The 19583-nt window shown below is 35.3% G+C and overlaps 1 protein-coding gene across 1 annotated transcript in view; it reads left to right on the top strand.

The window, feature by feature from the left end:
- The window catches only part of FYB1 (FYN binding protein 1), a 242792-nt gene that overhangs the window by 85963 nt on the left and 137246 nt on the right, over positions 1-19583 (top strand). Inside the window, exon 2 of the mRNA XM_053701223.1 lies at positions 17742-18840. Within this exon, the coding sequence (XP_053557198.1) occupies positions 17742-18840 (1099 nt within the window). The remainder of the gene's footprint in view (positions 1-17741; positions 18841-19583) is intronic.

Genomic DNA, 19583 nt, shown 5'->3' with positions numbered 1-19583 from the left:
ACTATTGCCCCTATGTGGCTCAGCGATTACCGATTCACTCTATATTTTCAGATTATATCATAATCATAATTGTGGTATATATTTACATTTATTTCAGATTTTTTAGGTAGTACGGAAGCACTTGTGTTTTATTATCTGCTCACATTGGAGCCTATTTAAGAGTGCTCTCGTGAGCGGGTCTGACAGAGCAGGAGCGAGCTGCACTTAGTGCTATGGCGCGGTCGGGCCGGGCTGTGACTATACAGCTGGCCCGATGCGCTGTTAGAAAAAAACAGACCCGCTCAGAAGATCACAGAGAGCGGGTCTGTAAAACAGCAGTTATTTTTTAAATTCAAAGGGGAAATTTGGTTTTACAATGTTTGCGCTATTATAATGTTATATAATTCTGCACTATGTGCAGAATTATATAACAGTTTTTTTATGGTTTACTGTCCCTTTAAAGGGACAGTCTATTCCAAAAGTAAAAGGCCCTTGCTACCCATTCCTCAGCATTGCACAGCCAACATTGTTATATTAATATATTTTATAACCTTTATATTTCTAGCGTTCTGCCTGTTTCTAAGCCCCTGCAAGCCTTTATCTAAGTGCATTTTATTAGCTTTTAACAGCAAGACACTGCTAGTTCATGTGGATTGTGCTCACTCCTGTGGAGTTATTCATGAGTCAGCACTGATTGGCTAAAATGCAAGTCTGTAAATAGCACTGAGATAATGGGCAGCCTGCAGAGGCTTAGAGTCAAGGTAATCAAAGAGGTAAAAAGTATATTAATATAACAGTGTTGATTTTGCAAAACTGGTGAATGGTTAATGAAGGGATTATCTAGTTTTTTAAACAATAAAACATTTTGAGTAGACTGTCCCTTTAAGTCTGGAGTCTGCACTTCCACTTTTAACAGGAAATGAAAAGTCAACCATTTTCAGAATTAAATTACCAGAAAAGGGGACAAAATAAATAATGAAAGTATATAGCAAAGTTTCTTTACCACATACGATTAAATATTTTATATTACAATCCAAGTGTGTGTAATGTGCCTTATATCCATGCACTGTAAGCTTTATCTTTCTCCATTCACAAATCTTATCTTATTTATCATTTACAACAAATTAATAAGGCATTAGTGTTTACTGTCAAAGCTTCATACCAGATATTCTTTTATTACACAGAACCAAATCATCATCTGACACAGCAAAAGATTTTGTGTTACTTTTGTCTCTGCTCTGATGTAATCAGGAAGTGGCTTTAGGAGGTATATCTTCTCTTAAAATGAGACTAACTTGCAAATTGTACATTTACTGTATGGAATCTATTGTAAAAAGGAATTGTGAGTGCTAATATGTCCACAGGTTTCTACAGGTTTTTGTTTAAAGGGAAAAGAAGCTTAAAAGTTGTCTGTCATGATTCTGAATAAGCATACAATTTAACAAAATTTTTTTTTACTTTTAGTATGAAATTTGGTTCATTCTCTTGGTATGTTTTGTTAAAGATACTGAGAGCTAGCTGACCTCACCTGGTGAGTAAATGACAAAAGGCATTTATGTGCAGCCACCAATCAGCAGCTAGCTCTCAGTAATGCATTGCAGTTCCTCGGCATACCTATGGTTTTCAATACAGAATACCAAGAGAATTAATAAATTTAGATAATAGAAGTACATTGAAAACTTGCTTATTATTGCATGATCTATCTGAATAATGACAGTTAAATTTTGACTTTACCGTCCATTTAATAATTTAATTTGTGAAAGTATTAGTAGAACAATATATCAATTGAAGGTTTATGAGGCCCTATTAACCACTTGTATGGCATCTAATGGGTTAATACACACAAATATTTTGAGACAGAAAAAAAGTTAAAATGACAGTAAAGTCAGAAGTGAACTGTCATGATTTAGATGAACCATGCAATTTACTTTTGCTATCATTTACTTTGTTCTTTTTTTACCCTTTGTTGAAAAGCATACATAGATCAGTTCAGGAGTAGCCATGCACTAATGGGAACTACCTGGTGACTGGTGGCTATGTACATATACGTCTTGTCATTGGTTTACCAAAAATCTTCAGCTAGCTCCCCCTGTACATTGCTGCTCTGGAGCTGGCATTAAATATGGGTTTAACAACTGTGGGCCAGATTAGAAGTGGCGCGGTATTGTTAACGCAAGTTGTGATAACCAATATCGCGGCTTTGCTAACTTGCGCCCGGATTACAAGTTGAAAGTAAAATAATTTGCTCAAGTGCAAACAAAATTTACAATTACAGGGTTAGCGCACCTGAAGACCTAGCGTAAAGTGTAAGGGTTAAAAAAAAATGTGCACCAAACACAACATAAATACATTAAAATAAAGTGTTACACTCATATATACACTATCTGATAAATATTTATATAAATGTTCATATTTTTTTTAATACAGTTTTTTTAATACATTTAATATAAATATATATATATGTGTGTGTGTGTGTATACATGTGTATGTATGAATTTATATATCTATATATGTACATACATATGAACACATATATACACACACACATATATATTTATATATATGTGTGTATATATCTATATATATATCTATATACACACACTTTTGAGTGCATTCCACAAAAATACCTTACAATTTGTCAAATTATTTTAATTAATTTTAAAGGGACAGTCTACACCAGAATTTTAATTGTTTTAAAAGATAGATAATCTCTTTATTACCCATTCCCCAGTTTTGCATAACCATCACAGTTATATTAATATACTTTTAACCTTTGTGAATATCTTGTATCTAAGCCTCTGCAAACTGCCCCCTTATTTCAGTTATTTTGACAGACTTGCAGTTTAGCCAATCAGTGCCTGCTCCCAGATAACTTCATGTGCACGAGCATAGTGTTATCTATATGAAATGCATGAACTAACACCCTCTAGTGGTGAAAAACTGATAAAATGCATTCTGAAAAGAGGTGGCCTTCAAGGTCTAAGAAATTATCATATGAACCTCCTAGGTTAAGCTTTCAAGTAAGAATACCAAGAGAACAAAGCAAAATTGGTGATAAAAGTAAAGTGGAAAATTGTTTAAAATTACATGCTCTATCTGAATCATGAAAGTTTTTTTTGGCCTAGACTGTCCCTTTAATATTTAATAATGTTTTTAACTGTGTATGTAATGTAAATATTCAATGTTCTTCACATAGAAGAAAATGTTGTTTCTATATATATCTGTATAGATCTATACCTGTATATATTCATATAGATATATAGGTATAGATATATATTTTATAAACAAATAATCATATATATATATAGAAATATACAGTATATAAAAAATAAAAAGGGCCTTTTCTTCTATGTGAAGAACATTGGAATGCAAAATATGCATAACTACCTTAATGCTATAGGTCTGATGCAATGTCGAGTTAGCATGCGAGCAGTAAGTGTTAGGTTGTTTCTTTTTAAGGCGTGATCCATTTAAGTTTATGGGGGAGTAGCTAGCTTTGTCGCAATATCAGAGGTCTGGAAGTTAGCATGCATTGGGTTTTGCAAACATTTTACTTTCAACTTGTAATACTCACAACTACCCACGCACATTACAAGTTTACATCTAGTGGTGTTTGAGCGAGAACAAATAGCGTGCCACTTGTTTACTGGTCTTGTCAGTAAAGACCGCTGCTCCATAACTTGTCCGCCTGCTCTGCGGTGGCGGACAAAAAAATCAACCAGATCGAATACACCCCTGCTAGCGGCCGATTGGCCGCGAATCTGCAGGGGGTGGTATTGCACCAGCAGTTTACAAGAACTGCTGGTGCAATGATAAATGCCGACAGCTTATATGGACATGGTTCGCTATAGCGGATCATGTCCGTCCGCACAATGATAAATGGACCCCTATGAATCAAATTATACATGCTAATGCTGTTATAATATTCTTTACAAAGATCATAAAAGATATGCCCTTAAAATTAACTGTACTCACAATAATCACATTAAAATACCACAATAAAATACCAGATTATGGACAATTAACTTAACAATGCTTAGTTAGACAATATAACAAAATACTTTATCATCCAATTGATATGCCAATTTATCTGAACTGAAATAACCTCTTATTTAGCTACAATAATGCAAATTCTAATATATATATATATATATATATATATATATATATATATATATATATATATATATATATATATATATATAGCGCAATAACTGTAATTAATTTATGATATTAAAATACAAAATTATTTCTAAACATTAATATGTAATGCCAGTATACTTACTACAATCTAACTAAAGCTTTAGAATACCTTTGATTTAAAATATTAAATATACAGTTGCTTATACTTTACTAGATTACCAGTTTAAGTATTCAGTTAATATCCAAATATGTCTATCTTCATATATTTTAGGAGAATTATGCACATTTGTAAGAGAATTAATCTTGATAGTCTCTTATCCACAAAGAGTGTCCCAACATATTTGTCTTACAGAAAACTGTGTCCGCACACTGGTCTCTCTATAAGCAAGCAGGATTGTAACAGTTACCAAGAAAAGAATTTCATCCCAGCTCTCCTTTTTTCTCTGTGTGCAGGGAGTTTTTGTCTGAGACAAAACCCCTCCCCATTTCTTACTTTTAATCTCCTAGTTTTAATAATTATATATTCCATATATGGTCCATTTATTATATTTTATTCTGAGTATTTCAAGATTAAACATGAATATACTCCACTTATAATATCCTAAAAATGTGTTTAAAACTCATATTTTCTATGAAAAGATTTAAAAGGATTATAATGCCTTCATCATGGACTCAATTACTTTCTCAGCGTATGCAAATTCACAGCATATGGCAATTGGTGGTTTGATTTCAGGGCTGCATTTTCATCATGAAATACTTCAGGGCCCCCCTCTAACCTGCTCCAGAGGCAAAGGTTAATCAAATCTATTTGTATGGCATATCTATGTAAGAGATCGTTGCCAATATATATTTGATTATGGAGATTATTTAAAACTAAAAACAGGTGCTTTGCCAATTTATTACCTATAGAGATAGATAATAAAAATTTAGCTGTGACATTATAGCTTTCAGACCTGTTATCCAGGCCATGGACACAGTGGTCTTGGGGAAAAAGATATTTAATCACCTTAGGTTCAGCGTTCTGCGATAAATAGCCTTCACTTATATAGCTAGCTTCCTGTTTTAAGTTCAATTTGGCATACTTGGTTTTCCCAAGGTCATGCACTTGCATAGGGATAAATACATCCTCTTTAATGAATGATCTCCCCCTTTAGGGGATTTAGGGTCCCCCTTGTGGAGGTATATGGTTAATACATTGCTGTCTAAGGCCTAGATTTAGAGTTTGGCGTTAGCCGTGAAAACCAGCGTTAGAGGCTCCTAACGCTGGTTTTAGGCTACCTCCGGTATTTGGAGTCACTCAAAAAAGGGTCTAACGCTCACTTTTCAGCCGCGACTTTTCCATACCGCAGATCCCCTTACGTAAATTGCGTATCCTATCTTTTCAATGGGATTTTTCTAACTCCGGTATTTAGAGTCGTGTCTGAAGTGAGCGTTAGACATCTAACGACAAAACTCCAGCCGCAGGAAAAAAGTCAGTAGTTAAGAGCTTTCTGGGCTAACGCCGGTTCCTAAAGCTCTTAACTACTGTACTCTAAAGTACACTAACACCCATAAACTACCTATGTACCCCTAAACCGAGGTCCCCCCACATCGCCGCCACTCAATTACATTTTTTTAACCCCTAATCTGCTGACCGCCACCTACGTTATACTTATGTACCCCTAATCTGCTGCCCCTAACACCGCTGACCCCTATATTATATTTATTAACCCCTAATCTGCCCCCCACATCGTCGCCGCCAGCTACCTACAATAATTAACCCCTAATCTGCCGACCGCAAAGAGCCGCCAGCTACATTATAGCTATGTACCCCTAATCTGCTGCCCCTAACACCGCCGACCCCTATATTATATTTATTAACCCCTAATCTCCCCCCCTCAACGTCGCCTCCACCTGCCTACACTTATTAACCCCTAATCTGCCGAGCGGACCGCACCGCTATTATTATAAAGTTATTAACCCCTAATCCGCCTCACTAACCCTATAATAAATAGTATTAACCCCTAATCTGCCCTCCCTAACATCGCCGACACCTAACTTCAAACATTAACCCCTAATCTGCCGACTGGAGCTCACCGCTATTCTAATAAATGTATTAACCCCTAAAGGTAAGTCTAACCCTAACACTAACACCCCCCTAAATTAAATATAATTTAAATCTAACGAAATAAATGAACTCTTATTAAATAAATTATTCCTATTTAAAGCTAAATACTTACCTGTAAAATAAACCCTAATATAGCTACAATATAAATTATAATTATATTATAGCTATTTTAGGATTTATATTTATTTTACAGGTAACTTTGTATTTATTTTAACCAGGTACAATAGCTATTAAATAGTTAAGAACTATTTAATAGCTAAAATAGTTAAAATAATTACAAAATTACCTGTAAAATAAATCCTAACCTAAGTTACAATTAAACCTAACACTACACTATCAATAAATTAATTAAATAAACTACCTACAATTACCTACAATTAACCTAACACTACACTATCAATAAATTAATTAAATACAATTCCTACAAATAAATACAATTAAATAAACTAGCTAAAGTACAAACAATAAAAAAGAACTAAGTTACAAAAAATAAAAAAATATTTACAAACATAAGAAAAATATTACAACAATTTTAAACTAATTACACCTACTCTAAGCCCCCTAATAAAATAACAAAGCCCCCCAAAATAAAAAAATGCCCTACCCTATTCTAAATTACTAAAGTTCAAAGCTCTTTTACCTTACCAGCCCTGAACAGGGCCCTTTGCGGGGCATGCCCCAAGAAGTTCAGCTCTTTTGCCTGTAAAAAAAAACATACAATACCCAAGCCCCCCAACATTACAACCCACCACCCACATACCCCTAATCTAACCCAAACCCCCCTTAAATAAACCTAACACTAAGCCCCTGAAGATCTTCCTACCTTGTCTTCACCTCACCGGGTTCACCGATCTGTCCAGAAGAGCTCCTCCGATGTCCTGATCCAAGCACAAGCGGGGGGCTGAAGAGGTCCATGATCCGGCTGAAGTCTTCATCCAAGCGGGGCAGAAGAGGTCTTCCATCCGATTGAAGTCTTCATCCAAGCGGCACATCCATCCTGGCCGACGACTGAACGACGAATGACGGTTCCTTTAAATGACGTTATCCAAGATGGCGTCCCTCGAATTCCAATTGGCTGATAGGATTCTATCAGCTAATCGGAATTAAGGTAGGAATATTCTGATTGGCTGATGGAATCAGCCAATCAGAATCAAGTTCAATCCGATTGGCTGATCCAATCAGCCAATCAGATTGAGCTCGCATTCTATTGGCTGTTCCGATCATTGTATATAATTTAGTTAATTATATGCAATTTATTTAATTGTATTTAATTGTAGTGTAGTGTTAGGTGTTTTTGTAACTTAGGTTATGTTTTATTTTACAGGTACTTTTGTATTTATTTTAGCTAGGTAGTTATTAAATAGTTAATAACTATTTAATAACTATTCTACCTAGTTAAAATAAATACAAACTTGCCTGTAAAATTAAAATAAACCCTAAGATAGCTACAATGTAACTATTAGTTATATTGTAGCTAGCTTAGGGTTTATTTTATAGGTAAGTATTTAGTTTTAAATAGGAATAATTTAGTTAATGATAGTAATTATATTTATATTTATTTAAATTAGATTTAAGTTAGGGGGTGCTAGGGTTAGACTTAGGTTTAGGGGTTAATAAATTTAATATAGTGGTGCTGACGTTGGGGATGGCAGATTAGGGGTTAATAAGTGTTATGTAGGTGGTGTTGGCTCCGGGAGTGGCGGTTTAGGGGTTAATAACTTTATTTAGTTGCGGCGGGGTCCGGGAGCGGCGGTATAGGGGTTTAAAACAGTTTAGCATAGTGTGGGTGTTTAGTGACAGTATACCAATAAAGCTGGGAAAAAGTAGAATTTTGTGACGTAATATACGATCCGCCGGTCAAATTCCGACACAGACCGATGCTTACGTCATTACAGATGTTCCGAATGCAAATTCGGCACTATCTGACTACTTTTGTAAGTTAACAAATTTCTACCAGGTACGCTCGGCACTATTCCGGCCCAGCATACCTGGTCTTCAATCTGCCGCCCTGGAGGCGGCAGATGCCATATGAATCAATGGGAGTCTGAAAGCAGGTAAAGCTTATGTTCGCTGCTGCCTGATATCCCCAAGGGAGAATAAAGTTATGTTTACACCTAACACCCTAACATGTACCCCGAGTCTAAACACTCCTAATCTGCCACCCCCAACACCGCTGCCACCTACATTATGTTATTAACCCCTAATCTGCCCCCCTACACCGCCGCCACCTACATTATGTTATTAACCCCTAATCTGCCCCTCTACACCGCTGCCACCTACATTATGTTATTAACCACTAATCTGCCATCCCCAATGTTGCCGCCACTATATTAAATGTATTAACCCCTAAACCTAAGTCTAACCCTAACACCCCCTAACTTAAATCTAATTTAAATAAATATAAATAAAATTACTATCATTAATTAAATTATTCCTATTTAAAACTAAATACTTAAATATAAAATAAACCCTAAGATAGCTACAATATAACTAATAGTTACATTGTATGTAGCTTAGGGTTTATTTTTATTTTGCAGGCAAGTTTGTATTTATTTTAACTAGGTAGAATAGTTATTAAATAGTTATTAACTATTTAATAACTACCTAGCTAAAATAAATACAAAAGTACCTGTAAAATAAAACCTAACCTAAATTACAATAAAACCTAACACTACACTACAATTAAATACAATTAAATAAATTACATACAATTAACTAAATTATATACAATTATCTAAAGTACAAAAAAAACCCACTAAATTACAGAAAATAATAAACAAATTACAGAAATTTAAACTATTTACACCTTATCTAATAGCCCTATCAAAATAAAAAAGCCCCCTCAAAATAAAAAAAAAACCTAGCCTAAACTAATAATAGCCCTTAAAAGGGCCTTTTGCGGGGCATTGCCCCAAAGTAATCAGCTCTTTTACCTGTAAAAAAAAATACAAACAACCCCTCAACAGTAAAACCCACCACCCACACAACCAAACCCCCCAAAAAATACTAACTAAAAAAACCTAAGCTCCCCATTGCCCTGAAAAGGGCATTTGGATGGGCATTGCCCTTTAAAGGGCAGTTAGCTCTTTTGCAGGCCCAAAGCCCTAACCTAAAAATAAACCCACCATATACACCCTTAAAAAAACCTTACACTAACCCCCTGAAGATCGACTTACCGGGAGACGTCTTCATCCAAGCCGGGCAGAAGTGGTCCTCCAGACGGGCAGAAGTCTTCATCCAAGCTTGGCAGAAGTGGTCCTCTAGATGGCAGAAGTCTTCATCCAGACGGCATCTTCTATCTTCATCCATCCGGCGCGGAGCGGGTCCATCTTCAAGACATCCGACGCGGAGCATCCTCTTCGGTCGATGACTACCTGATGAATGAAGGTTCCTTTAAGTGATGTCATCCAAGATGGCGTCCCTTAGATTCCGATTTGCTGATAGAATTCTATCAGCCAATCGGAATTAAGGTAGAAAAATCCTTTTGGCGGATGCAATCAGCCAATAGGATTGAACTTCAATCCTATTGGCTGATTGGAACAGCCAATAGAATGTGAGCTCAATCCTATTGGTTGTTTTTAAGGGTGTATTGGGTGGGTTTTATTTTTAGGTTAGGGCTTTGGGCCTGTAAAAGAGCTAACTGCCCTTTTAAGGGCAATGCCCATCCAAATGCCCTTTTCAGGGCAATGGGGAGCTTAGGTTTTTTTAATTAGTATTTTTTTTGGGGGGGTTGGTTGTGTGGGTGGTGGGTTTTACTGTTGAGGGGGTTGTTTGTATTTTTTTTTTACAGGTAAAAGAGCTGATTACTAGTAGTTTAAGATAGGGTTTTTTTTATTTTGGGGGGGCTTTTTTATTTTGATAGGGCTATTAGATTAGGTGTAATTAGTTTGAATTTCTGTAATTTGTTTATTATTTTCTGTAATTTAGTGTTTGTTTGTTTTTGTACTTTAGATAATTGTATATAATTTAGTTAATTGTATGCAATTTATTTAATTGTATTTAATTGTAGTGTAGTGTTAGGTGTTATTGTAACTTAGGTTATGTTTTATTTTACAGGTACTTTTGTATTTATTTTAGCTAGGTAGTTATTAAATAGTTAATAACTATTTAATAACTATTCTACCTAGTTAAAATAAATACAAACTTGCCTGTAAAATTAAAATAAACCCTAAGATAGCTACAATGTAACTATTAGTTATATTGTAGCTATCTTATGGTTTATTTTATAGGTAAGTATTTAGTTTTAAATAGGAATAATTTAGTTAATGATAGTAATTATATTTATATTTATTTAAATTAGATTTAAGTTAGGGGGTGCTAGGGTTAGACTTAGGTTTAGGGGTTAATAAATTTAATATAGTGGTGCTGACGTTGGGGATGGCAGATTAGGGGTTAATAAGTGTTATGTAGGTGGTGTTGGGCTCCGGGAGTGGCGGTTTAGGGGTTAATAACTTTATTTAGTTGCGGCGGGGTCCGGGAGCGGCGGTATAGGGGTTTAAAACAGTTTAGCATAGTGTGGGTGTTTAGTGACAGTATACCAATAAAGCTGGGAAAAAGCCGAAGAGCAGCGAGATCGATGACTGTTAGTTAACAACAGTCCACTGCTCATTGCCCCGTACTTGGTGCGCAGCTTTTTGACAGCTTTTTTGGTAACTTTAGAGAACGTATTCAGGATCGCGGCAACAATGTTAGGCGATCTTAGGCGAGAGTATTGGTGCCGGCGAATGCAAGTAAGTTGACGGGTTGATAAATAGGAGCCTATTAATCAAATTATACACGCTTATGCTGTTATAATATTCTTTACAAAGATTATAAAAGATAAACCCTTAAAATTAACTTTACACACAATAATCGCATTAAAATACCACAATAAAATACCAGAGTATGGACCGTTAACTTAACAATGCTTAGTTAGACAATATAACAAAATACTTTAACATCCAATTGATATGCCAATTTATCTGAACTGAAATAAACTCTTATTTAGCTACAATACGGCAAATTCTAAAATATATACACCGAGATTACGAGTTTTGCGGTAACAGGGGTGCGTTGCTAATAAGCCTTTTTTTTTTTAATGCTCCCTTAAGGCAACGCTGGTATTACAGGTTTTTTTAAACCTGGTGTTAGCCGCAAAAAGCTGAGCGTAGAGCAAAATTTAGTTCCACATCTCACCTCAATACCAGCGTTGCTTACGGTAGCGGTAAGCTGGCTAAACGTGCTCATGTACGATTTCCCCATAGGAAACAATGGGGCAGATTCAGCTGGAAAAAACCTATCACCTGCAAAAAAAACAGCGTTCAGCTCCTAACGCAGCCCCATTGATTCCTATAGAGAAATACTTTTTATGTCTACACCTAACACCTTAACATGAACCCCGAGTCTAAACACCCCTAATCTTACACTTATTAACCCTTAATCTGCCATCCCCAACATCGCCGACACCTACATTATATTATTAACCCCTAATCTGCCAATCCGGACACCGCCGCCACCTACATTATCCCTATGAACCCCTAATCTGCTGCCCCCAACATTGCCGACACCTACATTATATTTATTAACCCCTAATCTGCCCCCCCCAACGTCGCCGCAACCTAACTACACTTATTAACCCCTAATCTGCCACCCCCAATGTCGTGCTACTATATTACATTTATTAACCCCTAAACCTAAGTCTAAACCTAAGTCTAACTCCCCCCTAACTTAAATATCATTTAAATAAATCTAAATAAAATAACTACAATTAAATAAATTATTCCTATTTAAAACTAAATACTTACCTATAAAATAAACCATAAGATAGCTAAAATATAACTAATAGTTACATTTGTATCTATCTTAAGGTTTATATTTATTTTACAGGCAACTTTGTATTTATTTTAACTAGGTAGAATAGTAATTAAATAGTTATTAACTATTTAATAACTACCTAGTTAAAATAAGTACACATTTACCTGTAAAATAAATCCTAACCTAAGTTACAATTAGACCTAACACTACACTATCATTAAATTAATTTACTAAATTACCTACAATTAAATACAATTAAATTAAATAAACTAAAGTACGAAAAACAACAAAAACTAAATTACAATTTTTTAAAACTAATTACACCTACTCTAATTCCCCTAATAAAATAAAAAAAAACCCCAAAATAATAAAAATCCCTACCCTATACTAAATTACAAATAGCCCTTAAAAGGGCCTTTTGCAGGGCATTGCCCCAAAGTAATCAGCTCTTTTACTTGTAAAAAAAATACAATACCCCCCACATTAAAACCCACCACCCACACACTCAACCCTACTCTAAAACCCACCCAATCCCCCCTTAATAAAACCTAACACTACCCCCTTAAAGATCACCCTACCTTGAGCCGTCTTCACCCAGCCGGGCACAAGTGGTCCTCCAGAGGGGCAGAAGTCTTCATCCGATCTGGCCAGAAGAGGACCTCCAGATGAGCAGAAGTCTTCATCCAGGCGGCATCTTCTATCTTCATCCATCCGGAGCGGATCCATCTTCAATCCAGCCGACGCGGAGCATCCTCTTCAAACGAAGTCCAAGCGAAGAATGAAGGTTCCTTTAAATGACATCATCCAAGATGGTGTCCCTTGAATTCCGATTGGCTGATAGGATTCTATCAGCCAATCGGAATTAAGGTAGGAAAAATCCTATTGGCTGTTGCAATCAGCCAATAGAATTGAGCTTGCATTCTATTGGCTGATTGGAACAGCCAATAGAATGCGAGCTCAATCCTATTGGCTGATTGGATCAGCCAAAAGGATTGAACTTCAATCCTATTGGCTGATCCAATCAGCCAATAGGATTTTTCCTACCTTAATTCTGATTGGCTGATAGAATCCTATTATCCAATCAGAATTCAAGCGACACAATCTTGGATGACATCATTTAAAGGAACCTTCATTCTTCGCTTGTACTTTTTTTGAAGAGGATGCTCCGTGTCGGCTGGATTGAAGATGGACCCGCTCCGCTCCGGATGGATGAAGATAGAAGATGCCACCTGGATGAAGACTTCTGCTCGTCTGGAGGTCCTCTTCTGGCCAGATCGGATGAAGACTTCTGCCCCTCTGGAGGACCACTTGTGCCCGGCTGGGTGAAGACGGCTCAAGGTAGGGTGATCTTCAAGGGGGTAGTGTTAGGTTTTATTAAGGGGGGATTGGGTGGGTTTTATAGTAGGGTTGGTTGTGTGGGTGGTGGGTTTTAATGTGGGGGGTATTGTATTTTTTTTACAGGTAAAAGAGCTGATTACCTTGGGGCAATACCCCGCAAAAGGCCCTTTTAAGGGCTATTTGTAATTTAGTATAGGGTAAGGATTTTTATTATTTTGGGGGGCTTTTTTATTTTATTAGGGGGATTAGAGTAGGTGTAATTAGTTTTAAAAAATTGTAATTATTTTTTTATTTTCTGTAATTTAGTGTTTTTCGTACTTTAGTTTATTTAATTTAATTGTATTTAATTGTAGGTAATTTAGTAAATTAATTTAATGATAGTGTAGTGTAAGGTGTAATTGTAACTTAGGTTAGGATTTATTTTACAAGTAAATTTGTACTTATTTTAACTAGGTAGTTATTAAATAGTTAATAACTATTTAATAACTATTCTACCTAGTTAAAATAAATACAAAGTTGCCTGTAAAATAAATATAAACCCTAAGCTAGCTACAATGTAACTATTAGTTATATTGTAGCTATCTTATGGTTTATTTTATAGGTGAGTATTTAGTTTTAAATAGGATTAATTAATTTACTTGTAGTAATTTTATTTTGTTTTATTTAAATTATATTTAAGTTAGGGGGGTGTTAGGGTTAGGGTTAGACTTAGGTTTAGGGGTTAATAAATTTAATATAGTAGCGGCGATGTTGGGGGTGGCAGATTAGGGGTTAATAAATGTAGATAGGTGTCGGTGATGTTAGGGACGGCAGATTAGGGGTTAATAAAATGTAACTAGTATTTGCGAGGCGGGAGTGCGGCGGTTTAGAGGTTAATATATTTATTACAGTGGCGGCGATGTCCGGTCGGCAGATTATGGGTTAACTACTGACTTTTAAATGCGGTAGTAGTCTTGACAGGAGAGGGCGTACCGCTCACTTCTTCTAAGACTCGTAATACCGGCGTTAGGCATATCCCATTAAAAAGATAGGATACGCAATTTATGTAAGGAGATTTGCGGTAAGCTCGAGTCACGGAAGAAAAGTGAGCAGTAGACCCTCTCCTGCCAGACTCGTAATACCAGTGGGCATTAAAAAGCAGCATTGGGACCTCTCAACGCTGCTTTTTAAGGCTAACGCAAGATTCGTAATCTAGCCAATTGATAGCAATAACTGCAATTAATTTATGATATTAAAATACAAAATTATTTCTAAACATTAATATGTAATACCAGTATACTTACTATAATCTAACTAAAACTTTAGAATATCTTTGATTTAAAATATTAAATATACAGTTGCTTATACTTTACTAGATTACCAGTTTAAGAATTCAGTTAATATCCAAATACTTTATGTCTATCATCATATGTTTTAGGAGAACAATGCACATTTGTAAGAGAATTAATCTTGATAGTCTCTTATCCACAAAGAGTGTCCCAACGTATTTGTCTTACAGAAAACTGTGTTCGCACACTGGTCTCTCTATAAGCAAAAATGACAGCAAGCAGGATTGTAACAGTTACCATGAAAAATTTTCTGCCCAGCTCTTTTTTCTCTGTGTGCAGAGAGTTTTTGTCTGAGACAAAACCCCTCCCCATTTCTTAATCATTCGATAGGTTTGGATATGCTCTCTTCTCTGATTGGCTACTAGGAAATGTCATTTTTAACAGCGAAATGCCTTTTGGTAGTAATTCTGGATTTAGGCCATCGGGGGCAGCAAACAAAACAAACAGTTTCATTTTCAACACTGCTATACAGTAAATACAGTTCAATATATATTTTTATCAAATGCCTATTTTTATATACTTTTAATCTCCTAGTTTTAATAATAATATGTTCCATATATGGTCCATTTATTATAATTTATTCTGAGTATTTCAAGATTAAACATGAATATACTCCACTTATAATATCCTAAAAATGCGTTTAAAAATCATATTTTCTATTAAAAGATTTAAAAGGATTATAATACCTTCATCATGGACTCAATTACTTTCTCAGTTATCATCTTAGTTTCATATAATTATATCTATATTGGATTAGTATCCAATATAAATATTTCATATCTGTATATCTCTTTCTGAGTGTATATAACATATGATATTATTTAAAGCACCAATTATATATGTACTTATTAGATGCCTGAAAAATATAAGAATATGTTATCCATTTAATTTATTACAAACCTTAAATGCATTTCTCAGATCCATGGACATATACATACAAGACTGAGGTATGCCTTATTGAAAATTAAGCATAAGTTGTACTTTAAAATGAATTTCAAAGATACAATGCAAACATGTGTTTCTGCTAGCTAATCTTCACATAGACGTAACTTCTGGAATTTGTGGATTCAACTCGGCAGGGGTAATCAACTCTTGCATATACTTAGGCTTCAAAGAGATCAGTCCCAGATCTAGCGACCGTTGCCTACAGATAGGAAAATCTCCTCCTTATAAAGGCTTGCTTTGAAGAAATCTGCTTTCACTAATTGAACCAAATGTTTTCCTTTTGTACCTAGCTTGTCTTAAACAGCAAGGAGGGGGCAGGGGTCATAGTGAGACCAATTCAATTTATATCAGTTAGATATTAGTTCAATGGAATTATTAAATTATGTGACACATCTGTAGTTTAATTAAAGTTACTTCACAGGTACCCTGACAGTCCACAAATGCAACTGTGTAATTACCTCACATTTGTCTAAATAAATTATGTCCAAACATACTTAATTATTAACCAGAAGTATTTCAGAGTATAGTTTCTCTAAGACTGTATCTTAGCACAAAGCTGCTGGCTTTAGACACTTCAATCTTCTCATCTCATCTCTCTGCCCCTCTCCCTTCTGTCATTCTCATTGTCCATATCTCCAATCTAATTGTACAAGATTAAAATAGAGTAATTTTGCCCTTTTAGGGCTGGGAAATCCTATTTTATTTTTACCATTAACATATAGATCAAATTCAAACACTTTGGGCCCAATGATTTAAAGGTCTCTGAGCTGGCGAGATTATTAAAGAATGTTGGCCAGTACTTCTCTTTCCCTGGTGGAATGATCTAAAGGGTGTCTCGTTAAGGGGCGTATACTGCAATTTCAGATGAAAAGTGCACAATAAAATTTGTATTTTAAACATCATAAAAAACAACAAATTGAACGATTCACACAAAATTAAGCAGGAAAAAATTGTATCAAAAATTGTAACAAAATTCTTCACCAAAAATCGTATTTTACCAAAAATGTAAAAATTTGTATGTAAATTACACAGGAATAAATCTTATTAAACATTCATAGCATAAATTGTAATTTTAGTATACTGGATGTGCAAGAAATTCCTACTTATAAGTTCATAATACAAAGCGTAATTGTTGTTTTATGGTACAATGCGCTGAACATAAGCGTTCCATGGGCGTAAATCAAATTGTCTCTCTAATCCCAGTGTAATTCTGTAAAGAGTATTGCACTCTAGTTCTCACAGATTTTTCTTAAAATACTTAGAACCCCAACAGAAAAACACATGCTCACTGCTAACTTTGCTTTAAAGAGCGAAATGTCCCTTTCCAGCAAACTCCATTACTTTCAATAGGAGATATCTCGCCACTCACAGGGACTGCCCCTTTTTTACAATAATTCCACCTGGGAAGACCCTGCGAGGGTTGGCAAGAAAAAACACATCTGAACCTTTGAAGTTTAGATCATTGAACCCTGAGTGTTATTTTTTAATTTTATATATATATTTATATATCCTTTACATATGTTGTCTTTTTACTATATTTATTTCAAATTTATGTTAAATGGACTTTAATAATCAGAGATCAAAATATACTATTGAATACATTCACATATAATATTTGTGTCAAACAATATAACTGCTCTTGCGTGGTGCTGATATTTTTACATTTCACACTATGAAGAATAAAGAACAAGAATGGGCTTCTGCATTCACACCTCCTTTCCTTACTTCCTTTTGTAATTTTATGAAATTACAGATGAAATGTGTGAACATAGAAATGTGGTCAACCATAGCCATAAGCATATTTTTGCCAGACTTATTCAAACCTTTTCAGTTTTTACTTCTAACATTAGCAGAAATCATTCATAAATCGAATAACTTTCAATGCAACAAGAATTCTGCTAAAGTAAAGAAAACAAGCTATAGCGAGATAAAAAAAAACATGACTAAGAGCAGATAAGTATTTAGCCATACAGGAAGATGTTACAATAACCCCTATCCAATTAGCTCTGCAGCAAGCCTCAAACCAGGAAACCTTTGAAAGAGCTGTATTTGTACAAACTGCAAGTTTCTCACTTCACTTGTTTTTGTTTTGTTTTACTTTTTTGTAGGACACACAGACAAATGTGAAGTCAATTGCAGCTATGTTCAACTCAGCACCTAGTCCAATGGAGACGTCAGACAATTTACCAGCTCATGGGATAAAGACAAATACAGGAATACAAGCTAAAAAGGCTGCCTTTGATAAATTTGCAAACCCAACTTCGCCAAAGTCTGGTTCTCCATCATTTACCCCAAAGAAACCTGTAAATTTTACTGCTGCTTCTGGATTAAAACCTTTCTCAGAAGAAACTAAACCCTCATTTGTAAAGCCTAATGTAGGTGTGAGCCGACATGGTGGATCTTTTTATGCACACAACAAGGATACAGATTCAAGGATTACATTTCCAAAATCCCATGGGCTTACGTCTACTGAAATACAAAAAGAAGAGCCAAAAGAACTATTTCCTAAACCCAAGCCTAAAATTGGTGGAAACAACATACAGGAGAATAGGTTTGGAGGTGTCAAGTCATCATTTCTGCCAGGACAAAAGGAAAATGAAGAAAAGTTCACATTCCCAAAGCCATCTGCTATTAAGACACATAGTACAGTGACTGATAATGAAGTGAAACCCCCCTTCTCAAAAAAGCCTGTTTTGACAGCAAAACAATCTGCAAATCTTGATGCATCGACTCAGGATAACAACATTCACAAAAATACCTTCATGGCAAAAATGCATTCGTCCCCTCAGGATAGCAAACCAGTAAATCAAATAAAAGAACCAGCACAAAGTAATGATGCAGCAAGTTCTTCATCACAGCCTTTTTCAGCAGTCAAATTAAGGTCAACTGGGGTTGCCCAAAGCCCCTTTATAAAGAAAGATCAAGAAGAAAATACTGGGCCAATAAAAAATATAGAAGGAAAACAGCTTAACAAAACAGTTCAAGATGATGGTAATTCCGGCCCTACTACAACAAAGTACCCCAGAGTTCAATCACATTTGTTTACTGGACAGCGGACCAGTTTCAGTGAGAAAGCAAAAGAGAGAGATTCCTTAGAGCCCAAGAGGAAACCTTTGCCCCCATTGTTTAAATTAGGTCCTGCCCCTCCAAAGCCTGCTAGGCCTCCTAACGTGGACCTTGCAAAATTTAAAGTCGGAAGAAAAAATGGTAAGTTAGATTTTCCCCTTCTATGTAAGCCATAATGTAATGTGAAATTTAATTTACAATGTATTTAGTTTTATTCATTTCATGTCAGTCAATTTGTTACTCATTGCACTACAAATCTATGGACTTTTTAATAATACTTTCAATTTAACCATGAAATATGTATACACAGTTGGAATCCTAAATTCAGTAACACAAGTGAGTAATCTCCTTTGAAGATCCTAAAACTCTGTGTTTTATATTTTTGGTGTTAAAGGGACTTTAAATTGCAGAAATAATGCTGTAATTTGCTAAATCATTAGATTCATGCACTGTTGCTTGTATGTGTTTATTACTTGCAAAGATGAAAGGGACATAGTATTCATTATGGTCAGTTTTACCTGCTGGACTGTATTTAATTGTTTGCATACATCTCCTTTTCCTTTATTGTTGTATTTTAAATATTTGCTTTTGCCTGTAGAAACAGCCACCTACACTGGAAATATGTATAACATCTCCGTATGAAAGCTATGTAAACAGGAGACAATATCACTAATAAATATCCCAGTGGCGGTATGAGAGATATTATCATATCTGAAATAGCTGGCTGTGCTCATTAAACCTTCCAGACACCATTAGCATTTCAGTACCTAGCTATTAAGCTGTATTTAAACAGATATAACAACAGCAGGTCTGCTTTTGCTGCAGGCTTAGCCCATTTTATGTACATGTGCTTGATGGTGGTGATGGTTTTAATGTGCAAAAAT

Source organism: Bombina bombina, chromosome 2 (genome assembly GCF_027579735.1).
Source record: "Bombina bombina isolate aBomBom1 chromosome 2, aBomBom1.pri, whole genome shotgun sequence".
Taxonomy (NCBI): Eukaryota; Metazoa; Chordata; class Amphibia; order Anura; family Bombinatoridae; genus Bombina; species Bombina bombina.
This window is presented reverse-complemented; position numbering and strand designations above follow the sequence as displayed.